The sequence below is a fragment of the Cynocephalus volans genome, chromosome 13, assembly GCF_027409185.1.
Source record: "Cynocephalus volans isolate mCynVol1 chromosome 13, mCynVol1.pri, whole genome shotgun sequence".
NCBI classification, from domain to species: domain Eukaryota; kingdom Metazoa; phylum Chordata; class Mammalia; order Dermoptera; family Cynocephalidae; genus Cynocephalus; species Cynocephalus volans.
Genome location: NC_084472.1, coordinates 17396257 through 17421252, shown reverse-complemented (window position 1 = coordinate 17421252; position 24996 = coordinate 17396257). Strand labels below are relative to the sequence as shown.

The window sequence follows — 24996 nt, the reverse complement described above, 5'->3', positions numbered from 1 at the left end:
TACTGGTCCAAAAAAAAAGAAAGAAAAAAAGAAAATGTTTGTTTTATATGAGTTAGAGAAGGGGAAAGGATGTAAGTAGTCTTCATCTAAATTTCCTGTTTGGCACTCCTTTTTATTTATAATGCTTAAAAGAGCAAGACTAGAAGAGAAGAAAAATAGAGAGGTGGAGAACTGAAACTTGCAGTTGAAGGTGTCATAATACATTCTCTTAACTGGTTTCTTCCCACTTGAGTTTCGGCCTGAACTGAATCCCATTATTTAATTCTCCCTTAATGTTCCTAGGTATGCAGGTGCCTTGAGAGCTTCAGGGGAAATGGCTTCAGCACAGTATATTACTGCAGGTCAGTATGTTAAACGTACTACTTTTCTATAGGGGTCATAATAGTGAATAAATTTTACTTTTCATTCACAATCTGTTTAATACTTTTTCAGTTTACAAAATGTTTATCTCATTAAGATTGGAGTACTTTATACTTAAATTAAGCAACATGGAATTTATTTTATTATCCAAATTATAAGCCAGTGATATCTGTCCTTTCTGAAAAGTAATCTTTGGATTAAATTGTAATTTTTTGGCTTCAGGTTCTATTAGTATAATACAGTGTATCTTTGGGGATGACTTTGGGGATAGCAAGAGATAAGTTTTGTCATAGTTGACATGTTCATTATAAAAGAGACTTTTAGTGGGTATTAGTGTAAAGAAGTGACATGTATGAGGAGAAATAAAAATTTTTAAAGGATAGAAATAACTTGTTTCTTTGAGAGCGTAGGTCCTCTCCCCCCAAGTTTGGATATTTTTACGTATGAGTACTCTCTTAAGTCATTGGACTAGAATGACAGGTTTTTTACAACCATGCTGTTTTTTCCCCCTCCAACAGCTTTATTGCGATATGATTCACATACCATACGGTTCACCCATTTAAAGTATATATTTAATTCATTGCTTTTTAGTATATTCACAGCGTTATACAAAGGTCAAAACAGTAAATTTTAGATCATTTTTATCATTTCAAAAAGCAACTCTATAACTTTTAGCAGTTATTCCCTTTCCTACTACTCCCAACCCTACCCAAATACTAATCACTAATCTACTTTCTATTATAGATTTGCCTATTATGGACCTTTGATGTAAATGGAATTACACAATACGTGGTCTTTCACGACTGGCTTCTTTCTCTTAGCATATGTATTCAAGGTTCATCCACATTGTAGCATGTTCTTTGTTCTTTTTTTTACTAAATAAGATTCCATTATATATGGACATGCCACATTTTATTTATCCATTTATCATTGATGGACATTTGGGTTGTTTCCACTTTTTGACTATTATAAATACTGATAACATTTGGGTACAAGTCTTTTTATAGACAAATGCTTTTATGTCTCTTGGGTATATATCTAGGAGTGGAATTGCTGGGTCATATGGTAACTTTACATTTAACCTTTTGAGGAGCTGGCAGACTGTTTTCCAAAGTAGCACCATATTAGATTCCCACCAGAAGGGTACAAGGGTTCCAATTTCTCCATATCCTTTCCAACACTTAGCTATACTATCCTAGGGGTATAAAGTGGTATATCATTCTGGTCAACCATTCATTTTTAATATCATAAACAGGCTTCTTTGTGTCATTTGGAGTCAGAGAGATTTTATTCTAATCTTTTTTCTTGAAAGTAGATTTATTTGTTGAAATGATGTTTTTAATGAGAAAAATGTGATCATTTGTATCTAGTTTATTTGATTGCTTGTATATAAGAGTAACTCAGAATTTTAACAATTTCTTCAGCATCATATAAGAGTCTTATAGTATTGGTGGGATGAAAAATACTGTTCTTTACATTTTTACTTCTTGACTTTTTAATTTTTTATTTTGAAATAAATTTAAATTTACAGAAAAGTTGCAAGATTTTACCAAATATTAACCTTTGATCACATTTGGTTCTCTTTTCTTTATGATACATATAATTTTTTACTGAACCATTTTAGAATAAGGTGCCAGATACTATGTCTTTTATTTTTGAATATTTTAGTATGTCTTTCCTAAGAATAAGGGCATTCATAACCACAAGACAATTAACTGATTTTAACACTGTTTATTTAGTTGTCTGAAATACAGACTTTATTCTGTTGCCAATTGTCCCAATATTCTCCATAAAAAAATTTTTTTTTCTTGCTTCAGGATTCAATTTAGGATCACACATTGTGTTTAGTTGTTCTCATGTCTTATTAGTCTCTCTCTCTCTTTTTTTTTTTTTTAAAGATGACCGGTAAGGGGATCTTAACCCTTGACTTGGTGTTGTCAGCACCACGCTCACCCAGTGAGCGAACCGGCCATCCGTATATGGGATCCGAACCCGTGGCCTTGGTGTTATCAGCACCGCACTCTCCCGAGTGAGCCACAGCCTGGCCCCTTATTAGTCTCTTTTAATCTAGATTGTGTTTCTTGACCTTTATCTTTCAAACTAATGAAATACTTTTGAGGTGCTCTGTCGGTGGTATATATTAAATCTTAAATTATCTGTTTTACTTTGAGTAGTGTGTACTTTAAAGTATTAAAATTTAGGCTTCTGTTTAAAAAATAATTAGCTTGGTAAGTATGCCCAAATTTCAGCCTTCCCTGCAAAAATATTTTTTAAACATTGTGTTTAGTTTTTTTTTGTTGTTGTTCAGGAACATTTTATTGAGCCCCTGCTTTGTGCTGAGATGCTGTAGTATTTGCTGGATTCAGTCTGTATAACAATGATAGATGACATCTTGCATCTTGGGTATTAACGAAACAGTACAAATCAAAATAAGCTTGATTATAGAGTTTTGCTGTACATGAGGTAAGGGCAAAGTATGATAGCAAGGAAGCCAGTAGAGGAAAAGTGTGCTGCACTCTGAGAGCACAGCTGAGCCCGTGACCATGAGAGTTATGCTGGTGACTGGGGATGAGCAAGGGAAAGGTTGTGAAGGCGGCAAATTAATTTTGGTTCTTAGCTGTTTGGTAGAGTTAGGAAGTGTGTTTAGGGAGCCAGATTTCAATATCCAGACATTCAGTAGGTGGAAGTCAACTATAGGTTTAAAGGAAGGTGAGTTGGAAGTGGTAAGCTGATGGCCTGATTATGGTAGAGTAGCAGAAGAGTATATGTCTGATACTTGAACAGAGGTTATGTGTTCTCTGTATTGAATTAATACACCCTGCTTTGTTTGGGAAGACAAAGGCTGGCAAGGAGAAAGAGAAGGGCAGGACTCAGAAGTTGTTTTACCTAGTGATTTCATTATGAGATCTTCTGGTGAGTTCTTTAAGATTTAAAAATGAGTATTTTCCTTTTTCTCATTAGGAGTTCAGCAGTTGCAAAAAGATACACAAGAAAAATTAGGCAGGTTTTTGTTTGTATTAATTAAGCATTTATAGTAGTATGTATTAAATATGTTACAATTTTACTAAGGCAAAGTTTGTTTTGTTTTTAAGCCCTTAGAGATTTGTTTGATTCCATGGATAAAACTTCTTCTAGTATTCCACCCATTATTCTCCTACAATTTTTGCACATGGCTTTCCCACAGTTTGCGGAGAAGGGTGAACAAGGACAATATCTTCAACAGGTAATCAGGGCAAGGTTTTTACATTATATAAATGTAAAACTTAGGTTTCCTACTCTTACCATACTTATTGGATTATATTTGGAAATACAACCAGTCTGCTCTAGTTCATGCTGCCATTATCTCCTGCCTGGCATGGTGCAGTAGTGTATTAACTGATTATCTTGCTCCTGCTCCTCTGCAGCATTTCTCCACACAGCCCCCAGTATCTTTTTTTAAATGTCAGTAGTTAGCCCTGATCACTTTCTCCTCCCATATGGCTTTTTTTCCTTCATAGCCTTATCTCCACCTGAAGTTATATTTTTATTTATTTATGTTCCCCATTCGGAACTTTCCTCTTTTTCTTCAGTGCTATGTATTCTGAGTATTTAGAACAGTGTTTAGCACAAGTAGGAGCTCAGTAAATATCTGTTGAATGAGTGAATAAACTATTCTGGAATTTTTTTTTTTGAAGATCATATAATATCTAATTTGGCTTAATATTTTTAAAGAAGAAAACAGCTTTCTCCCCTAAGGAAACTAATTATTTTGGAAGGATTTTATAGACTAAACACTGTCATTGCCAGGATCACTTACTGCATCATTTTTTAAATTACAGGATGCTAACGAATGTTGGATACAAATGATGCGGGTATTGCAACAGAAATTGGAAGCCATAGAGGATGATTCTGTTAAAGAGGTAATTGAAGTATATTTGTGACTTTCATTGTACCTTGATTCTTTTATTTATTTATTTATTTATTTATTTTTTAAAAACATATTTTATTTTATTTATTCTTTTTGAAACTTTCCAGAATTATCTTTTTTTTAAAAAATTTTATTTTGTTGATATAAATTGTGGTTGATTATTGTTGCCCCCTACCAAAACTTCCCTCCCTCCTCCCTCTCCTCCCTCCCCCCCCAACAGTGTCCTTTCTGTTTGCTTGTATACCTTGATTCTTTTATTTTTGTTTTTTCCCCCCAAAGTCTTAAAATAAATTAATCTTATAGGTAGATATGAATTTGAATACTTTAGATGCTGAATCTGTAGTTGGAATTTGAAAGCTTGCATTTGACATTCGAATTTAGTGTATTATTTAACTTAATTTGTTGATATTCTTGAGCATCTGTAATCTTTTGGTAATGTTTTTTGAATAGTGGAAGGATTTTATAGAAAGGACTACATTTAAAAAGTTTAAATATGTATTACCAAACTGGATTGTGTGGAAGGAAATATTAATACCTAAATGAAGTAAAATTGGAATTATTTCATTTTAATTTTTGTAGACAGATTCCTCATCTGCATCAGCAGTGACACCTTCTAAGAAGAAAAGCCTAATTGATCAGTTCTTTGGTGTTGAGTTTGAAACTACGTATCCTTATGAGCCAAGCTTTGTACAGACTATACTCTCATAACTTACTAGAAGTAAATATGGCACAAATAGCGTAGTTTGTTGGTTGGTATGGTGAGTGGGGTAGAAAAATTCTTCAGAGGTTTTTATGTCTAAAACAATATAATAGTGGAAATTAGGAATTTGGAAAAATATATCCATTAGAGTGATCTTGAAGTTTAGATAAATATACGCTTTGTGGATATTCATTATTTTTTTCTAAGAACATTTTCAGCAGAGTCTACCTCATTAATTCACCTCATAGAAAATTATTTTTTTAATTGAATCGTAATTGATTATACATATTTATGGGGTTCAGTGTTGATGTGTGTTGATCAAATCAACATTATTAGCGTATACATTATTACAAATTTTACTTATTCTTTATGCCCCTTATCCAATCTCTCCCCAACCCTCTCCCCTCCCCTCTCCCACCTCTGATAACCCTAGATTTCTCCTCTCCTTCTGAAAGATTAATGGTTACTCTGTTGATTTGTTGCCTAGATGATCTGTCCAGTGCTGAGAGAGGTGTGTTCAAGTCCCCCACTATTATTGTAGAACAGATGCTTCTTCTATCACTCTGGAATGGGCTTTGTGGAGAGAGACATCCTCTTTTCTTTGGTCTCTGCTGGTGACTCTTGTGTCAAACCACTCCAGTGGCTGGCAGGTCATCAGCATGGTGGATGTGGCATCTAGCCACTTTGCAACAGCTGTGGCTGTTGTGGTGGCTGTGGTGGGCCACCCACCCACGTGGAAGTGGTGTTTTTGGTGTGCTTCTTCCTGGTTGCAGGAGGAGAGGTCAGTCATCAGCTCCATGCCTCAGGACCCTGGGTAGGCCCCGTGGCAGCAGCAGTGTGCCTGGTTGTGGGAGGAGGGGTTGGTCCCTGGCTTCATCTGTTTTTACACTCTAAGATGTTATGTAGCAGTTGGGTGGGAGGGGGATGGGTAAAGGAAATAGAGTGGGAGAAGGAGGAATTGGGGGTCATGGTTGAGGCCTTTGGCACCTCCCCTCATTCCTGCAGGGGAGACAAGAAGGTTTCCAGTGGTGGCTTGGTTGTTGCTGGGCTGGTTGCAGATGTTGGGGGTGTGGCTGAAGTCTTTGGACCCCCATGGCCCTGGCTTGGGAGCCCAGGGTGTTTCCTGCAGCAGCTCAATGGTCATCACTAGGCCAGTTGCTGGTGTTGTGTGGTGTGTGGCTGAGGTCCTGGCCCCCCACCATCCCAGTTCAGGGGCCTGGGGTACTTCCTGTGGCAGCTTGGTGGTCATTGCTGGGCTAGTTATGGGTGTTGTGGGGCATGGCTGAGGCCCCCAGCCTTCCCACTGCCTTGGCTCGGGATCCTGGGGCACTTTCTGCAGCATCTCGGTGGTCATCGCTGGGCTGGGTGTGGGTGTCAGAGGTGTGTGGCTGAGGCCCCCAGCCCTCCCCGCTCCCTGGCTTGCTGGTTCAGGGGGCTTCCAGTCCTTCTAGGTTTTATAGATGTTCTTTGGTGGTGGTAGACCTTTACTAGTTGATATCAGACTTTGTCTCATCTTTGGGTATTTTGTTTTTTCTTTCAGTTCTGTGTTGGATTATTTGCTGTTCCTACCACTTAAACTCTGCACTGGAACTAATTTGTTGTCCTTTGCTTACTTCTAAAATGGGGGAACTTCCTGTGGGGACCAGTACTTGGGCCCTGTGGTTGAGCTAAATTGCTGTCTTGCTCCTGATTCTCTGGGGAAGGCTTTTTGTACAGCTCAGGTTTTAATTGTTGAACTTGTATATAATTCCAGGTCTCATGAGGTCTGGTACACCTGGGTTGTGAGGAAACTCTGATCTGGGCCTGAGTCTTTTCAGCAATCTGCTCCCCCTGCAGATTCCTGACCAGTCTTCACAGAGTGGGTCTGTGCTGATTAGAGGGCAGATTAGCTGTCCTTACTGTGCCCCAATGTTCCACCAGTGTCCTGTCTCCCTCACCAGTTGCATTCCAAACACTTCTCACTGGATAGGCCACGCACCGGACCCTTGCAATGACTCTCTGGCCTCTGAGTGTCTCCTTTTTTCAGACTCTCATAGTCACTACTGTTTTGGTCCATGGGTGGTCTGGCTGGCCTGAGGGTCACCAAGGCCCTCTTCTCCCCTGCTGCCTCCAAACAACTTCATCTGAAGGGCATAGTAGCAGCTTTTGCCTGCTCTCACTCCATGCACTCAGCAGCTCCAGCCTTGAAGTGGCTGGGATTTGAAATGGTGGGAGCTGTCCTTTCTTTCTCTCATTGTGGCTTCTCCTGCATTCATGAACTATTTAGGTCTTTTCTCCTCTTCCCCTGAGTGCTTGTGGCCCCAGCTTGGCTATCGTTGCTTTTTAATAGTTGTAAATTGGTTGATTTGTGGGAGAGTGATGCTGGGGGCTGTCTATTCCACCATCTTCACCAGAAGCCAAAAAATTAATTTTTAATGGTGTGAATTAACTAAATTATATACATGAGATTGAGCCAATTCATAAAATATGAATTCAGGGAAGTACTATTTTGTAGGTTGTGGGTAGAAACTTACAAAAGATCTGTTTATGTATCTTTGGGTTATTAAGATCATTTTAAGACCACACTAAATAGCAATTTTTGTTTGTTTAGATTTATTTGCAGTTTACCTTAATCACATATTCTTTACCCATTGTTGTTTATATAGTTGTTGGTAAGCAAACAAGTGTTCTTAAGTATGTTGAAATGAATCTCTGTTGGAAGACCAACATGTTTTAAATACCAATGAATGATATTATTAAATTTAATAGCATTAGGATAATTAATTATATTCAAGATTATATAACAAATTGAATATCTGTTGGCATATTCCTTATCTTACTTTGTGAAGCATGAAATGTACAGAATCGGAAGAAGAAGAAGTCACCAAAGGAAAGGAAAATCAGCTTCAACTTAGCTGTTTTATCAATCAGGAAGTCAAGTATCTTTTTACAGGACTTAAATTGGTAAGGACAATCCCAGTCAATTCCCATTATATGCAGGTTTCATATTTGTGAATGCACCTATTTGCTAAAATTTGTTGTGACTTCAAAGTCAATACTTGCTGTGCTTTAGTAGTCATTTGCAGATGTGCACAGAGCAGCACAATTTTTGAGTTGCTTGGCATACACTGTTTCAGCTAAGGTAAAATGCAGTATTCTTCCTTTCTGCAATAATTTTAGTGCCATGTTTTTTTGTTTTTGTGCTCTTTGTTGGTATTTTGTTTTTTAAAATGACTCCCAAACATAGTGCTAAAGTGCTGTTTAATGTTCCTAAGTGCAAGAAGGCTGTGAGGTGAGGTGCCTTACTGAGAAAATAAATGTGTGAGAGAGGTTTCATTTGGGCATGAGTGCTGTTGGCTGTGAGTTCAGTGTCAATGAATCAGCACTATAGATGTTCCTCAAATTACATAACATCCTGATAAGCCCATTGTAAGGTGAAAATATCCTGAGTTGCAAATGCATTTAATACACAAAACATACTGAACATCATAGCTTATCCTAACCTTCCTGATAAGCCCATTGTAAGGTGAAAATATCCTGAGTTGCAAATGCATTTAATACACAAAACATACTGAACATCATAGCTTATCCTAACCTATCTTAAATGTGCTCAAAACACTTACATTAGCTTACATTTGGGCAAAATTGTTTACCCTTGTGATTCCGTGCTGCTGCCCAGCATTGCAAGAAACTATGGTTCTGCATATCCCTAGTCAGGGAAAAGATCAAAATTCAAAATTTGAAGTACATTTTCTCCCAAATGCATATTGCTTTCACATCATTGTAAAGTTGAAAAATTGTGAGTTGAAAACCATTGTAGTCGGGCACTGTGTATATGAAATAAAGTGTCTTTAAACAAAAATGCACATAGAAACAAGGTTATGTATTGATTGGTTGAAAATGTTGTGACTAGAGGCTCACAGGAACCTAATCCTGTGTTTGCCCCAGGAGCAGTGTAACATACTCACTAATTCAGTGCTTGAGGTGACTTATAGAACATTACTGTGAGTAACAATCATCAGCTATATATTCAGAAATCAAGCAAACTTCAGCTAATCCTTCATTTCATAGACAAAAACATTATTAACATGGTTGCATATACCTATAAATATTAGGGTATCTCTTAATCAGTTTTAGATACTCCTGTGTCACACAGTAGAGCAGTACTTAGTACTTTGGACTGTGCCTTGCTTTATTTTAGAGCACTCAATAAATGTTTGTTGAGTAAGAATAGATTTAGTCTTTCCTTAGAGTTGTTTTTATGGGCCCTGTAACATACTTGGAGTATTAACTTTAAGGAAAGTTACTTAATTGGTCTAAGCTTCTGTTTTCTTACATGAAAATGAAAGTAATTAGAGGTTTGTTGTATGGATTAAATGAGAATTCTTGTAAAATTGACTGCCAAGTTCCTCCTCTTAACCATTAAGAAGGACCATATAATTTATTGTCTAAACCAGGACACTTTCGAGAGTTAATGAGTGTGTGTTAGTAATTATGAGGTATAAACTGGGATTGTCCTGTGCAAATCAGGGCATATAGTCATTCTGTCATTGCACTGTCCTGCAGTTGAGGCCCTAGAATTTAAGTGACATAATTGGTTTGTGGCAGAGCCAGAACTATAATTCACTTCTCTCATTATTCCATAAGTATTCTTTCCCTAGTGCCATACTAAAGAATGTACATACTCACATAAAATGTATGCTTCCGCTCTGCTAATGAGCAGATTGATAAACTAATGCTTTTGCTTTGCTGCCTTATTAATTTGGTTTTTGGGAAATATGTATATCTCTTGATTTCAGTTTGAACTGATATCTTTTAATAGTTTTTAAATTGCAGTTCATATGATTCTACTGCCTTTCAAAGGAACTGATATTGGGATTGTTTATTTTAAAAGTTAGCCAGGTATTTGAAGAAGGGCCTGGAAGGCAGAATTTGTAGAAAACTTCAGTCAGTCTTCTTTGCTATCTCCTCTAGTCATGACCAATTAGGAGAGATCTTTAAGGAGAAAAATAGTGAAATACAATGAAATATTTGAATGAGTCCTCTGTACAGGGGACTGGCATGGGCAGAAAGGGCGGGCCCATGGGCAGGGTTTACACATCTACAATGTGGGGTAAAGTTGGTGAGGGGAAGAGTTGGTAAATGAAGACGTAAGAAGAAGAAGAGAGAGATTCTTTGCTTTGTGATTGTGAGGGGAGAGTTGTGATGAGGTGGTGTGGATATGAGCATAGTGGCTTTTAAGAGGAGTTCATTTAAAAGCACACAAATACTAGCCAACCACCAATAGTCACATCACATAAATCATGATGTGCAAGTTTCAGGCCATCAAAAAATGAAATGTAAGTATTAGAGAGTGTGGAATGGATTGCTTTGGTACAGACTCTTCAGGATGATATTTTCTTCATAATTTTGTAAAATTATAGGAAAACCAAATATACTTGGAAGTTCCAGGTGACAGTGGATTGGTGACAATAGGTATGACTTACCTGATAAATAACATTACACAAGGTATCCTTTCTTGAAAAACATACGAGTATTCCTAAGATATATTTATAATTATAAATTATAATTTTTAAGATGCTTTGTCATCATTTGTTCTGATTATTCTTAATTTTTTTTTTTTTTTGTCTTTTCGTGACCGGCACTCAGCCAGTGAGTGCACCGGCCATTCCTATATAGGATCCGAACCCGCTGCGGGAGCGTCGCCGCGCTCCCAGTGCCATACTCTCCCAAGTGCGCCACTGGCTCGGCCCCTGATTATTCTTAATTAATTTGACCCCATGTTTCTTTACTTTTTTGCTGCTGAATAAACCTGGTTAAATGTTAAAAAGCTACTCCACAGTGATTTCTTTTGTAATGTGATTAGTAATTTTTAAAAAATCAAACTTTAAAAAGTATTATAAGTGTAATATGCTTATAGTAAGCATTAACAGTAAATTGTTTTAATTCTGATTTCTTTGTTTTTTTTTTTTTTTTTAAAGATGACCAGTAGGGGGATCTTAACCCTTGGCTTGGTGTTGTCAGCACCACGCTCAGCCAGTGAGCTAACCAGCCATCCCTAATATGGGATCCAAACCTGTGGCCTTGGTGTTATCAGCACCGCACTCTCCTGAGTGAGCCACGGGCTGGCCCCTAATTCTGATTTCTTATTTGTTTATTTTCTTAAAGCAGAGCACATTAGTAGTGCCAGTTTTGGGTTTTTTTTTTTTAACATTAGAAATAGTAGGTTATGTTTATTGAACATAGAGTATATTCCAAATAATTGCCTGGTTTTCTACATGTACTAACTTGTGTAATTCTAACAAAAGCACTATAATATAGTACTGTGTTGTCACCTTTTACATATGATGTCAGAGGGGGTAAATATCTTGCCCAGTGCCACACAGGCTGTAAGAAGTGGAAAGGTGATCATTATGGTTAAGATATATATAATGGCTAAGGGCTTTCCCACATCTGTTAGGTTAACAGAGGTTTTCTATTATTACTTTTCTCAAATTTAACAATAATTGATTGGTGCTGGAAGGCTTTTATACATAAAGAACAAGGATTTTCTGCGTTTTCTTAGTTATCTTCTAGTATGAATATTCTTTTGGGGGGGCAGCTGGCCAGTATAGGGATCCAAACCTGTGACCTTGGTGTTATAAGGCTGTGCTCTAACTAGCTGAGCTAACCAGCCAGTCAGTATGAATATTCTGATAATGCACAAATAGAGGAATGACAGAAGGCTTTGCTAGTTATATAAAATATAAAATTCTGAATATGAGCAACATTTGGGTCATACCTAAAAAACTCCAAACATTTACACCCGAATGAAGAATTGAATAATATCTAAAAACCTCCCATATTGTCTTCATTCAAATTATTTCTCAGTGGTATAAATCCTTTGACGTGCTCTAGTTGTCTATTAAGTAGTGCTAAATTTTATTATTTTTTTATTTTTATTTTTATTTATTTATTTTTTTTGTCTTTTTCGTGACCGATACTCAGCCAGTGAGTGCACTGGCCATTCCTATATAGGATCCGAACCCGCGGTGGGAGCGTCGCCGCGCTCCCAGCGCCACACTCTCCCGAGTACACCACGGGCTCGGCCCATAATTTTTAAAATAATTAGAGGTGTGGTTCGTATTGCAGAAAGAAATTCTTTAAAACTAATGTTTGATTTTCTATGTTCTTTTGTAGCGACTTCAGGAAGAAATCACAAAACAGTCTCCAACATTGCAAAGAAATGCTTTGTACATCAAATCTGTAAGTTGTGCAGTTGCTTTTGAAATCAAATTTCGTTTCATTGAAAGGTTTTCAGTTAATTAATTTTACCCAGTCTTTGTTTTTACTGCCAAAGAATGGAAAACTTGTGTAGTATTTGGATGTAACAGGATTTCTTTCTATTTTCTCTCCTCAGTCCAAGATCAGCCGGCTACCTGGTTACTTAACTATTCAGATGGTTCGATTTTTTTATAAAGAGAAGGAATCTGTGAATGCCAAAGTTCTTAAGGTTGGTAATGAACTTTAGTTTGTATATAAAATACAATTTTTTTGAAGGCAGTTTCTAATTTATAGTAGGTTTCTGTATTCCTTTAGGGATAGCTGAACTTTCTTTGAAATGTTTAGGGAGTTACTAACATTAGACAAGTGGTTTTTAACCAAGAATGCGTATTGGACTTATATATTGTCCTTTCTTATTTTCAATTATACTCATGCCTGGTTTCTCCCCGCAGCCCTAACATCTGCTTAGTTTTTCAAAAGATTAATAGATAATTCTGATGGATCTCCTGTACTCCTCAGATACACTGTCCTAGACCAGATCTCCAACTTCAGTGATTTCAATTCAGTAGGTTTGGGCCTGGAAGTGAGGTAGGAGACAGTAGAACACACTGCACTATGTTCTAGGTGGTTCCTTTCTTCCAGGTGAAAGAAGAGAGTGGTGCCCAATGAGTACTTAAATTGTAACCACTTGATTTAGGACCAAGCCTTATGAGCTGTAGCTCTTTCACATATCCATAGAGTTCTTGATCCTTGGTACAAGCTATATAATTCTAGCCTCTTGAGTTGAAGTTCATAATACATTTTCCAATATACTTAGTGTTATATTAGAAGGTTAAATGTAGTTTGTCCACCAGTATTTACTTTAAATATTTTTTAGTATAAGATTGAACCATTCCACTATTGTTCCTATGTAAAATTGTATTTCAAAATTAAAAAAACAAACAAAAACATTTGTAAGTTGACTCCAATTTTGGAGATTCATTATTTTCACAGCAACTGGTATTAATATTTCTGAAATGCTTCTTCTGTTATATAAATTTTGGTACTTCCTCTGGGGTCCTATTATGGGTTAGAATATATAACGGAAAAACAAGTTTTTTGAAATTTCTTACCTTAAAAAAGTTAGAACCATATCATTCTTGAAAATAAGCACTAAGAGGTTTTCAACTGCAGAGATTTCCAAGTGATTTTTACAAGATTTTATTTTCACCTTTACTTGAATTATGAAAGCATTACTTTAAGTGTGGTAGGTATATTCAATAGCCATCTTTGTAAGTCTTTTTACACATTTTTTTTTGTCTGTATGTAGGATGTTAAATTTCCTCTTATGTTGGATGTGTATGAACTATGTACACCAGAACTTCAAGAGAAAATGGTTTCTTTTCGATCAAAATTCAAGGATCTAGAAGATAAAAAAGTCAATCAACAACCAAATACAGTAGGTTCTTATTGCTGATTTTCTAATCTTAATATTTTAATATTTGATCAGTGCTCAGCAGTTATTGCTAATCTATTAGCAAAAATGGATGAACTATACAGTAGACCCTTAAACAATTTGGTGGTTAGGGGACCTAGCCCCCATGCAGTCAAAAGTCTGTGTATAACTTTTGACTCCCCCAAAACTTAACTAGTAATAGCCTGCTGTCGACCAAACATTACTGATAACATAAACAATTAACACGTTTTTTATGTTATATGTATTATATACTGTGTTCTTAGATAAGTGAACCCTTTGTAAGGACAACTGTAAAAAAAGGGAAATTCCTCAACTGTGTGGGTCTGCTTATATGCAGATATTTTTCAAACCCATGTTGTTTGGGGTCAGCTGTATTTCCATTAGATATACATATTTCCATCCCATATACATTGGTGCAAGCCTTTAAAGTTTTAGGAGTATTTTAGCATAAGAAACAGGAACTATAATTATGGTAAATGAGTTCTTTCTGGTAGAATAAGTTTAATATCTTTTCCTTTGTAATCTGCAGCTTATGTTACTTTTGTATTTATCTCCTCAAAGCACTTAACATAAAATCTTACTATTTTCAGCATGTGTTGTTGTTTTCCTTGTAAGGCATAGAATTATCCTCATTTTTAGATGGGATTGGAGGTACAGAATATTGGCTCATTTATGCCCACTGTGCTGACTAAGTCATATCTTTTAATAGGTGCTGCTGGTTTGCCTGTAATTGCTAAACTCATAATTGTAGCAACTTTATATTTAATAAATTACGTCTTTTTAGGTTCAGACATGTTATAGCCGTATTCTATGTTGAATTTTTTTCTTCAGGATGAAAAATACATTTACTAGTAATGAGAAATATTTCAAGTTTTAAAATTCTGCAATGACTATTTATATGTCTATTAAAAGAAATTTTTAAAATATTACTTTTTTTTGAGATAATTGTAGAATCTCATGTAGTTATAGGAAATAATACAGAGATCCTAAGTGCTTTTTACCTAGTTTCCAGTGGTGACATCTTGCAAAACTATAATACAGTATCACAACCAGGATATTGACATTGATACAGTCAAGATAAAGTGCATTTCACCACAAAGATCCCTCTTAATTGCCCTTTGTAGCCACAGACCCATTTCCCTTCTGCTCCACCCCTTCCTTAATTCCTGGCAACCACTAACCTGTTCTCCATTTCTATAAGAAAGTTATATAAATAAAAACTCTTCTATTTTTGAATGTAACCTTTTTGGATTGACTTTTCTCACTCAGCCTAATTCTCTGGAGATTCATCCAGGTTGTTGTGTGTATGTGTATGTTCCTTTCTTTTTATTGCTGAGTAGTATTCCCTGTGTACCACAAATTCCTGTTTAAGGACATCGGATTGTTTGGATATACCACAAAATTTCTATTTAAGGACATCTGGATTGTTTCCAGTTTTTGCTATTACGAACAAAGCTGCTATAAACGTGTACATGTTTTAGTGTAAACATAAATTTCATTTCTTTGAAATGAATGCCCAGGAGTGCAGTTGCTAGATTGCATGCAGTTGCATGCTTAATTTTTCAAGAAACTGCCAGATGTTTTCTAAAGCGACTGTACCATTTTACACTCCCATCAGCAGTGTGTGACTAATCCACTTTCCCTGCATTCTCACCAGCATGTGATGATGTCCCTATTTATTATTTTAGCCATTGAATAGATTCGTACTGATACTTCATTTTGTTTTCCTTTGCATTTCCCTGTTGGGTAACAACGTTGAGCACATCTTCACGTGCTTATTTGAATCTATACGATCTCTTTGGTGTAATGTTTCTTCTTGTCTTTTGGCTGTTTTTTAATTGGACTGTTAATTTTACTTTTGAGTGTTGAGTTCTTTATATTTTAGATATTAGTCCTTTGTTGGATATATGATTTGCAGATATTTTCTCCCCATCTGTAGCTTGTCATCTTCTTAATGTAGGGTCTTTTGCAGAGGAAATGTTTTTTAATTTTGATGAAATCCAATATGTTTTTTCTTTGGTTGCTTGTGCTTTTGTCATCATATCTGTCATTGCTTAATTCAAAGCCACAAAGATTTATGCATATATGTTCAGCTAAGAGTTCTATAGTTGTAGTTCTTCCATTTAAGTCTTTGATCCATTCTGGTTGGGTTAACTTTTTATATGGTGTGTAGTAGGGGTCCAAATCCATACTTCTACATGTGCCTACCTAGTTGTTCTGGCATCATTTTTTAAAAAGACTATTCTTTGCCCATTGAGTGGTCTTAGCATCTTTGTAGAGAATCAGTTGACCATAAATGTATGAATGTATTTCTGGACTGTCAGTTTTATTCCATTGGTCTGTATGTCTCTCCTTATGCCAGTACCACACTGTCTTGGTTACTGTAGTTTTCTAATTGTGAAGTGTGCACTTTCAACTTTGTTCTTTTTGAAGATTGTTTTAGCTCTTCTAAGTCTGTGTTTCCATGTGTATTTTAGGATCAGCTTGTCCATTTCCTCAAAAAAAAAAAATCAATTGAAATTTTGATAGGGATTGCATTTGAATCTGTGGATCGATTTGAGAGTACTACCATCTTGATAGTCCTACCATCCATAAACTTGATATTGTTGTGTCTTTCTATTTATTTAGGTCTTCTTTGATGATTTTCAGCACTGTTTTATAGTTTTTAGTGTACAAGTCTTACACTTTTTTGCTTATGTTTATTCCTAAATATTTTATTCTTTTTGATGCCCTTGTGGTGAGAGAACACGCTTATGTGATTTAAATTCTATTAAGTTTAAATTGTGTTGGTATATTTAGACCATCCACATTTAGTATAATTATTGATATGTTAGGGTTTAAATCTGCTACTTTATTTTTTTGCTTTCTGTTTGTTCTGATTTTTGTTTTTGTTTTCTTTTTTTTGGTCTTGGGGATTATTTAAATAGTTTTTAGAATTCCATTTTGATTTATCTGTAATGTTTCTGAATTTATTTCATTATATAGATTTTTTTTAGGAATTGTATTATCTGTATAAAAGAAGGAATGGCTGACTTCATTGCCATTTTTTGTTGTAGGATTCTTTGACTTCTTGCCATCCTAGCTGTCTTTAAATTGCTGGCATTGTCTTCATTGCCATTATAGTTTTCAAGAACTTTGTGCCCTGTGCCTAGAGAAGTTGCTTAATTTTTTGTATTATACACTGAGTTGAGGCAGTGAGTTCCTAGTAAAGGTCCTTGTCTAATGTAGTAAATCATGCCTCTTTTAGTGTAGGTAAGTCTTTGTGGAATAAATTTCGATTCATTTGGCCTGAAGTGGCAGATGGCCATGGCTTAGTAATTTTAATATATGGCAGTAATTTGACTTCTCTTGTTTCTTGAGACACTTCTTTTTTTGCTTTTTCACCTATGTGGTTTGATAGTGTTTGGGTAAAATAACGGAATTGGGTTTTCCTTTTCTACCCTAGAGCACTGTGTAACTGTACTGCTATATTCACGGGTATGCTCTAGCTTTAGTGGTTTAAAGTTGGTCATAACAACCTGGGGGTCTGTTACTGAATTGTAACAAGACTGTATGTTGTTACAGTGTAGGAACTCTGGATTTACAGTTTTATGTTAACTGTAGTTATATCATTTTAATAATTTGTAAGGTAGACTATATTTTGCCTCAGTGCTGTACATTATGTAGACATGTTTGTGAAATTGAATACTTATAGAGAGTATAAATTTTATTTTTAATATCATAATTTAAAATTAAATCTTTTTTCCTTCAGAGTGACAAAAAAAGTAGTCCCCAGAAAGAAGTTAAGTATGAACCCTTTTCTTTTGCTGATGGTAAGTGAAATTTTCATGTCATTTGGGGGTGTGTGTATGTGTGTTTTAAGGTTAAAATTACTGTCTTGCCACAAATCCGTTTATTCATTTTTTTTTAAAAACTCAGGTTTCTATAAGATTAATTTACTTTAATATGACATACAGTAAGATTAATCTTTTTAGCATACATTTCTGTGAATTATATACTTCATAAAACATTATTAATGAAGCCTTAACTTTGATTGGACAGTACTAGCTTACTGGATTTAATAAAGTAGTGCTTCTCTAATCTGAACCTCAGAGTTATTCTGGACTGTTACCTAGCCTAAGAAAGCACGTCTTTTCATTGTCTAACATTAATGCATTTACATCTCTCTCTAGATATTGGCTCCAATAATTGTGGATACTACGACTTACAAGCAGTGCTGACACACCAGGGAAGGTCTAGTTCTTCAGGTCATTATGTGTCGTGGGTGAAAAGGAAACAAGGTAAAGTATTATTTTTTTCAACTGTAAGATACTATTTTAACAGTTTATTATAAATTTTATAGCAGTGTGGTTTTCAAACCTTTTGGTCTCAGAACCCCTTTATATGCTTAATTATTGAGACTTTAAAGAGCTTTTGTTTATGAGGTTTATATCTTTTAATATTTACTATATTAGAAATTAAAACTGAGAAATTAAAAGAAGTCATTTAAAAATTGCAGTAATAAACCCCAGTACATATTAACATAAGTTTTTTAAAATGACATTTTCTAAAACAAAAAAATTATAAATGGTATTGATTTACATTTTTATAAGTCTTTCTCATCTGGCTTAATTAATAGAAGACAGCTGGATTCTCATCTGTTTCTGTAGTCTGTTGCATTTATCATACATCATGTAGTGTATGGGAAATTCCAAAGTACACTTGAGAGAATGAGGGTGGAGAAGGCATTGCTTTATTAGTGTTATTGAAATAATTGTAATTTCATGGAATCTCCTGAAATTTTCTTGAATCTGTGTGGTCCCTGGATCACACTTCGAGAACCATTGGTATGGTAGATGGAGTACTACCGTGTATCCAGAGTACCTTTTTTTGCATTGGAACTCTGAGAAGTATGTATATTAATTTCATTTTCTTCTCTCTTGTTATCTAGGTGAATGGATTAAGTTTGATGATGATAAGGTCAGCATTGTAACACCAGAAGATATCTTGCGGCTTTCTGGTGGTGGAGACTGGCATATTGCTTATGTTTTACTCTATGGGCCTCGCAGAGTTGAAATAATGGAAGAGGAAAGTGAACAGTAATCTTCATTCTAGCTATTTATGCAGGTGTGAAATAAATGTTATTTGTTGATTATTTCTATAATCCAGAGCTTTAGGGGGAGATATTTAGGTGGTTTTATGTTTCCCCTCTGTGGGACAGAAGAGGGCAGAAGCAGACCACTCCGTGCATCAACCTAAAAATTACAGGAAAGAGAAAATCACCTTTGGATTGTGCTGCCCTATATAAAGGTGGCAGAAAAACATTTTTTAAATGCTTATTTCTTGCATTAATTTTTAAAATTTCTGAGTTGGAATGCCCTTGAACCATTTCCTTCTGTGATAATTTTCCTCCCTGCCCTTTTCAGCCCAAAATTGAGCAGTCAGATGGTTTTTGCACACCTGTTCCATATTCTTTGTTCTTGCATGGTTCAAACCACCATTCGGTAGCTGTCCATCCTTTGCCTTATCTAACAAGTTTTCCCAGGAAGGTGGAAAAGGAAATGATGCCCTCATTGCGTAACTCAGTGCTGCTGTCCACATCCCATGGAAACATGGACACAATCAAGTATTTGTCCAGCTTGACTGTTGCTGGCTTTTCATGACTTTAAAATAAATTGTGATCAATAATAGTATTTGATTATACATTTATTATTGTGTCTCTCTCTGATGTACTATGGTTTGTACATTCAACTTTGCAATGGTTTTGTAGTAACGAACCTTAAAAAAATGTTGACAAGCTCTGGTTGCTTATTTTTAGAAAATGAGGTTATTTAATAAGAAATAAAAAAAAAGAGGGATTAACAGCTTTCGACCTCAAGTCTTTGGTCTTTTGCGTGTTGTAGCTTGGCTAAAGATTCAGCTATGTTTAATACTACACAATTTCTGCAGATGGTTAATTTTACTGTGCTGTTATATGCATCCATTTTAAAATATCTTCTTTGCCCATTTCCACTTAAAAAGAAATAGAGTTGTAAAAGTAATGGGTTTCTTTGGATGCTAAATGCAGTAATGTTATTAGTCAGATTTGTTCTTTGGCTCAGTTGGTGTTTGCTTTTACTCTCCTGTTGATTCCTAAAATCTTAGTATCAGTGGCTTTAACAGTGATGGGAGAAAACACCAAGAGTATGAGGCATTTGACTATGATAGGTTTTTTACATTCTAATACGTTCTAATTAGTCAATTACTCATCTTCGTTTCAGGAACCTTGACTGCTAGGGAAAGGATAAATGAAGGAATATTAATTTTTCTCTGGTTTTCTTTCAGTTAGGTATTTATAATAATGTTGGGGATTATCATGACAGCTCTATCTTTGCCTATGTTGTTCTATTGCTCTGCAGAGCACAATACTGCTATTAGATGCCTAGAGAATGACAGCCATTTTCCTCTCAAACCTGCGCAGTGTGATGTAATCTGAGATGACTAGGGGATAAAATAAGTATTTTAGGGAATTTGTAAATAGCTTCGTCATCTAAAATTTGACTATTGGCAATTTTTTACTTTGGGAGGGGGAATGAAGAATAGAATGGGGAGGATGAGACCTAAGAACTTTAATGATTCGTTTGTAAGATGCCTGTCACTTCTCAGTCTTTTTTATTGTCTTATTTGGTCAGAACAATTTTATGAGGACATAAATTTAGCAATTAGAATTCAGATTTTGACTTGCTGGATGCTGTAGCTACTAGAGCAGGTCTTGTATGGAATGTATTAAAAGTTTAAAAATTGTGTAATTCCTCATCATCATTATAAAAAGGTTGATTTCATTTGATCTGATCTAAAGCATTATTCCAAAGAAATTTTTAATGTAGAAATTGGATATATACCAGTGTTTTAAACTAATAAGGCTATTTTATAATTCAGCCTTGCATGTAAGGCCTTTGAGAAGGGAGAGTAGACAAAAAAAAATAAATCTTGTTTCCTGAATGTGCCTTATATGCTGTGCCACTAACCCTGAGACCATGTCAGCATTTGAGCCATGCCAGATCACTCGTTGGCTAGTGAAGTTAGGCCCCAAGAGCATTTACATTATAATATGCAGTCAGTTGCCCTTCTTCAGGATTAAAAATAACAGCGACCTAATCTGAGCACCCTATAGGAAAATGCTTGGGTGGGAAGAGGACGAGTAGATGGTACTAACTTCAGCAGTCACTACATTGTGCTTTGCTGTGTGCAGGTAGCTTTCACGTACATCTCATTTGAACTTCACAATAATCCGAGGAGGTAACTGAAAGACCTGAGAGGTCAAAAGTAATTTTTGTTAGGCTAGAAGAGCAAGGTTTTAGACTCTACACCATGTTGGAGGTTGGCAAACATTTTTATAATGGGCCAGATAGGAAACATAAGGTGTCTGTTGCAACTGCTTAACTTTTTGTTGTAGTTCAACAGGAGTCACAGACAAGTAAGCATGGCTTGGCACAGGTAAAATGTTAATTATAGAAACATGGCGAGCAAACTGTTTGCCAATCCTCTGCGTAAAGCTGAAAAAGTGAGATTAGAGCAGTCATGGTTTCAGAAAGTGTTATTTTGGGATTTCAGAGTAGCTACATTTTATAACAACTACTAACAGCATGAAGGAAAATAATTTGGTATAGGAAACATTTCCCTAAATATCACTTATTTAACTTCATAAATAAATACATTTATTCAACAAAAATATATTTTGTGATGCTGAGGTCACTTCATTTTGGCTATCTTCCGAACCCACCCTCCCATCACCCCAGACCCCGAGGTTTGAGCCAGTATGTGTTCTGTTGTTCTTGGAGCACCAGCCAACTGTACAATTGTTATAAAAATGTTTATTGTTTACCAAAACCAGTGGACCTCTTATCAAATGCTGCTTGGTAACAAAATCTTAACACAGTTTTAATAAAATAAAAAAAAAAAAAAAAAAAAAAGCTAACTATTTGTCTCATTGTCATTAGTTAGACTTTCTGCAAGGTCACTTAATCCAGATTTATTCAGTGCATTAATCAGGTTCTCAGGCGTTGCATGAACTCCCTCTTGATCTTGCCAGGCGACGAGGAGCTGCTTAGCTCTCATCTTCATGTCTTCACTATCACACTCAATCTGCCTAATTTCTGAGTCTTTCATTTCCAAGTAGGGAGCCAGAGTCTTCCATTGTTCACCCAGCTTGTTGGCAAATACCTCTATTTGTTCCCCTGTCACAGGTTTGTCTCGCCGAACATCATGACCTACAAGACATAGAATATAAATTATGTACAAAGTACGTTGACGTGTGTAATTCTAAGTATACAACACCTGAAAGCCATGGGGCCATTGATTTATTAATCACTTTCAGTAAGCTTTATTTTAAAAGTAAAACTTTTTTAGATTCTCCATGGGTTCAATACTGCTTTTACATTCATGATCATGAAACCAATAAAGCTGCAGCTGCTGCCTCTATTATAATTATGAAATGAGCTGCCCCCCCCAAATCCCCAATAATTAACAGAGATATGGGTTGCCTCCAAATGTATATATCTTCCTTCCCTTTTAAAATGCCATCACTTCCAGATTTTGCATAAAATGTAATATTTTTAAATTTTTTAAGCAATGTTTTTAATTCCTCACTATATGTTAGAAGCAGAGGTGAGATAAAATGGTGGAAGTTGAGAAGCAGATCAAATTAAATAACGTACCTCTCAACAAAGAACCCCATTCTTTTCCAATTTTGTAAAATAATAGCCAAGAAAATTCAATTCTTACTTTCATTTTCCTTCAGTAAAGCATCATTATCTTCCTCATCTTCATCCTCACCTGTTTTTATTTCTTCAGGAGGAGGCTAAAAATGATTTTAAAATGTTTAAAAGAATGTAAACTTCTCAAGATAACTGTAGATAATTTTTGTTAAGAGTGGTTGTGAGATTCTGAGTACAGGGCCCCAGCACCTTACCCCTGCATGTTAAATGTGAATTTCAGGTAAGGATCATAAGTGTGGCAGTAAATTTACAGAAGGAGTGAATAGGAAAAGACCTGAGAGTTGGAAAGACTCCCCTGTCCCCACCCCGGAAGGTGCTGGAAAGCATGAAAAGATAATTTGCAAATAACCTAGAGTTTAGGAAGACTGGGGAGCAACAGTGTCCTTAAAAGTTTTTGAGTAATTTCGTTAGATTTTAGGCACACAGTATCATTATTACCGTACTGTAGTAACGCAGTTAGAAATGTGTATTAGAAGGGCTGGCCAGTTAGCTCAGTTGGTCAGAGCACAGCCTTGTAACACCAAGGTCAAGGGTTTGGATCCCCATACCAGCCAGCCACCAAAAAAAAGAAGAATTTTACTGGAAAAGAGAACAGAGTAGAAAGATTGGCCAAGTTCCCTACTGCTACGCCTTAGACCGTGTTTGATAAAAGACCATATAAAGCATTGGCAACAGGAAAAATTCATGTGTGAGTTTACAGGTGGATAGTAGTTTACCCGAAGTATTGGGACCTTGCATTAAATTACATGCTGTATAGAAAGTCATCAGTTACTTATCAATTTAAATGCACTTTTTCCTCATTCTAAAACATGGAGGTTTGTGGATCAATATTTTTTTTCACATGATGAACTTTAAATTCAGATCTTTGCTCAAATAATGATAGCAACTTTAAAGATGTCAAATAAAGGGTATGAAATGAAAAAATTGATCTATGTTACTTACTGGTAATTCCTTGGCTAGCTTTATTACCATGTTTTCGAGATACTCTGGCAAACTTTTAAACTGCTGGTTGGTTGGCTGAAAGAAGTGAGGGCTTCTCCGTGCCAACAGTCTCAGGGCTCTCCAACCATAATTTGAATTGTTCACAGCCCTGTGGCAAGAGAGGTCAGTCTTTTAATGTATAGTTTTTCTGTTTCTGTATGCCCTTCTACTAAATATAATTCTGCATGTGAATCCTGTACTCTTAAGGTAAGTCGCTCAAAGTGCCATTCTTTTCATTCTAACCCTGTTCCTAACGAGCCTCTCAGTACTCAGTCCACTTACACACAGTAATAGACACTACAGAGTCTGAAGAGGTGGGCTTATATGCGGTGCACACATTGTACAAGTTTATAAACGTTTTACTTAAGTCGATGAGTATGAGTCTAATACTAGATGTTTGTTTAGGACAGGAATCATCCATCTGGTTATTTGGAAAAAAATAAATTCATAAATTTATAATAGGTATCTATGTTCAGTGAGTTGATATCCATACTTGCAATGTCACCTGCGGATGTGAGTTTCAGAATATTTTATAAATTCAACAGCTTTGGTCATGTTAATTTAACCAGTACTTGGTTTTCTATTTATTTAACATCTAAACTTTAATTTGCTTAACACTGCCTTAATGAATAAAAATGGCTCAAATACTAAAGAGAAGCACCCAGTAGCCAACACAATAAGTAGTGATGTCAAGGCCAGAATCCATGAACTGTTCCCTAATGAAGCACAGCAACAACAGACAGTACACAATAAGGTGAGAAACACACACATCAGAGACATTCTAAAGGTAATGCTCCAAAAACAGGCAAAGCTGTAGAAGAATCCAAAGCACAAATTTTTTATTCCTATAATGAGTTTTTGGAAGTCTCTCCTGTCCCCAAAATTCACAGATTAGCAATCTTGTTCATTCTGTTATCTCATAAACGAGCCTAAATTATCTTTGGGATGTGAAGATCTGCAAAACTACTCCTAGACAGTGCAGACTCTTCCCAAGTTAACGCCTGCTGAGGCTTTGCCTTAAGAGGTAAGAGGCTTCCTTTTTAACACATCTCTGTTTAATACAATTTAATTCTCTTAAGCATTTTCAAAATTCCCTGTCAATTACATGTACAAATTACCTTATTCACAGATCCACACCATTCAAGTTCTTAAACCAATCCTAGATTACTTTTGGGAATGAATCCACCTAGTCTTATATAAAAAGTTAATACTGTTTCAATAACAAATACTTATTATGTAATTTATAATAAGGCCCCAGGAGTTGAGGCAGAATAACACTGTAGTGAAGAGCTGGGCCCTTGAGGCCAGAATGATTTTCCTGGCTCTGCCATTTACTAACTGACAACTTCAGTGAATTATCTGCCCTCCGTGCTTCAGTTTCCGTAACTGTGAAGTGATATAAGGTAAGCGCTTAGTACCTGACGTACAGTACTGTGGAATGTGTTGGTGTGCATCATTACTGAAACACACGGTAGAAGACAACTTCAGACAGTGGCAAGGATGAGAAAACCATGAGAAATGAGAATTTGAAATCACCACAGGAATACAGTAGAGGGGACTGAGATGGGGATGAGCTTCTCAGCCAGGGAGATCTGCAGTGACAGAGGGAGCCGTG

At 35.9% G+C, this 24996-nt stretch overlaps 2 protein-coding genes across 4 annotated transcripts in view; one reads left to right on the top strand and one right to left on the bottom strand.

Annotated features, from left to right (window-relative positions):
* USP14 (ubiquitin specific peptidase 14) overlaps positions 1 to 19508 on the top strand; it is a 44137-nt gene extending 24629 nt beyond the window's left edge. For 2 of the 3 annotated variants that reach the window (XM_063076610.1, XM_063076611.1), the window contains exons 6-16: positions 283 to 341; positions 3453 to 3583; positions 4179 to 4259; positions 4847 to 4932; positions 7796 to 7910; positions 12126 to 12191; positions 12346 to 12438; positions 13519 to 13647; positions 17417 to 17477; positions 17838 to 17945; positions 18596 to 19508. In XM_063076610.1, the coding sequence (XP_062932680.1) occupies positions 283 to 341; positions 3453 to 3583; positions 4179 to 4259; positions 4847 to 4932; positions 7796 to 7910; positions 12126 to 12191; positions 12346 to 12438; positions 13519 to 13647; positions 17417 to 17477; positions 17838 to 17945; positions 18596 to 18747 (1081 nt within the window). In that variant the 3' untranslated portion in view covers positions 18748 to 19508. The remainder of the gene's footprint in view (positions 1 to 282; positions 342 to 3452; positions 3584 to 4178; positions 4260 to 4846; positions 4933 to 7795; positions 7911 to 12125; positions 12192 to 12345; positions 12439 to 13518; positions 13648 to 17416; positions 17478 to 17837; positions 17946 to 18595) is intronic. The other variant, XM_063076613.1, reaches the window with a different exon arrangement.
* Positions 19509 to 21477: 1969 nt separating this feature from the next.
* Positions 21478 to 24996, bottom strand: part of THOC1 (THO complex subunit 1) — a 49034-nt gene continuing 45515 nt past the window's right edge. The window contains exons 19-21 of the mRNA XM_063076609.1: positions 23343 to 23490; positions 22408 to 22483; positions 21478 to 21893 (exon numbers count right to left, since the gene is read on the bottom strand). Coding sequence (XP_062932679.1) covers positions 21598 to 21893; positions 22408 to 22483; positions 23343 to 23490 — 520 coding nt within the window. The 3' untranslated portion in view covers positions 21478 to 21597. The remainder of the gene's footprint in view (positions 21894 to 22407; positions 22484 to 23342; positions 23491 to 24996) is intronic.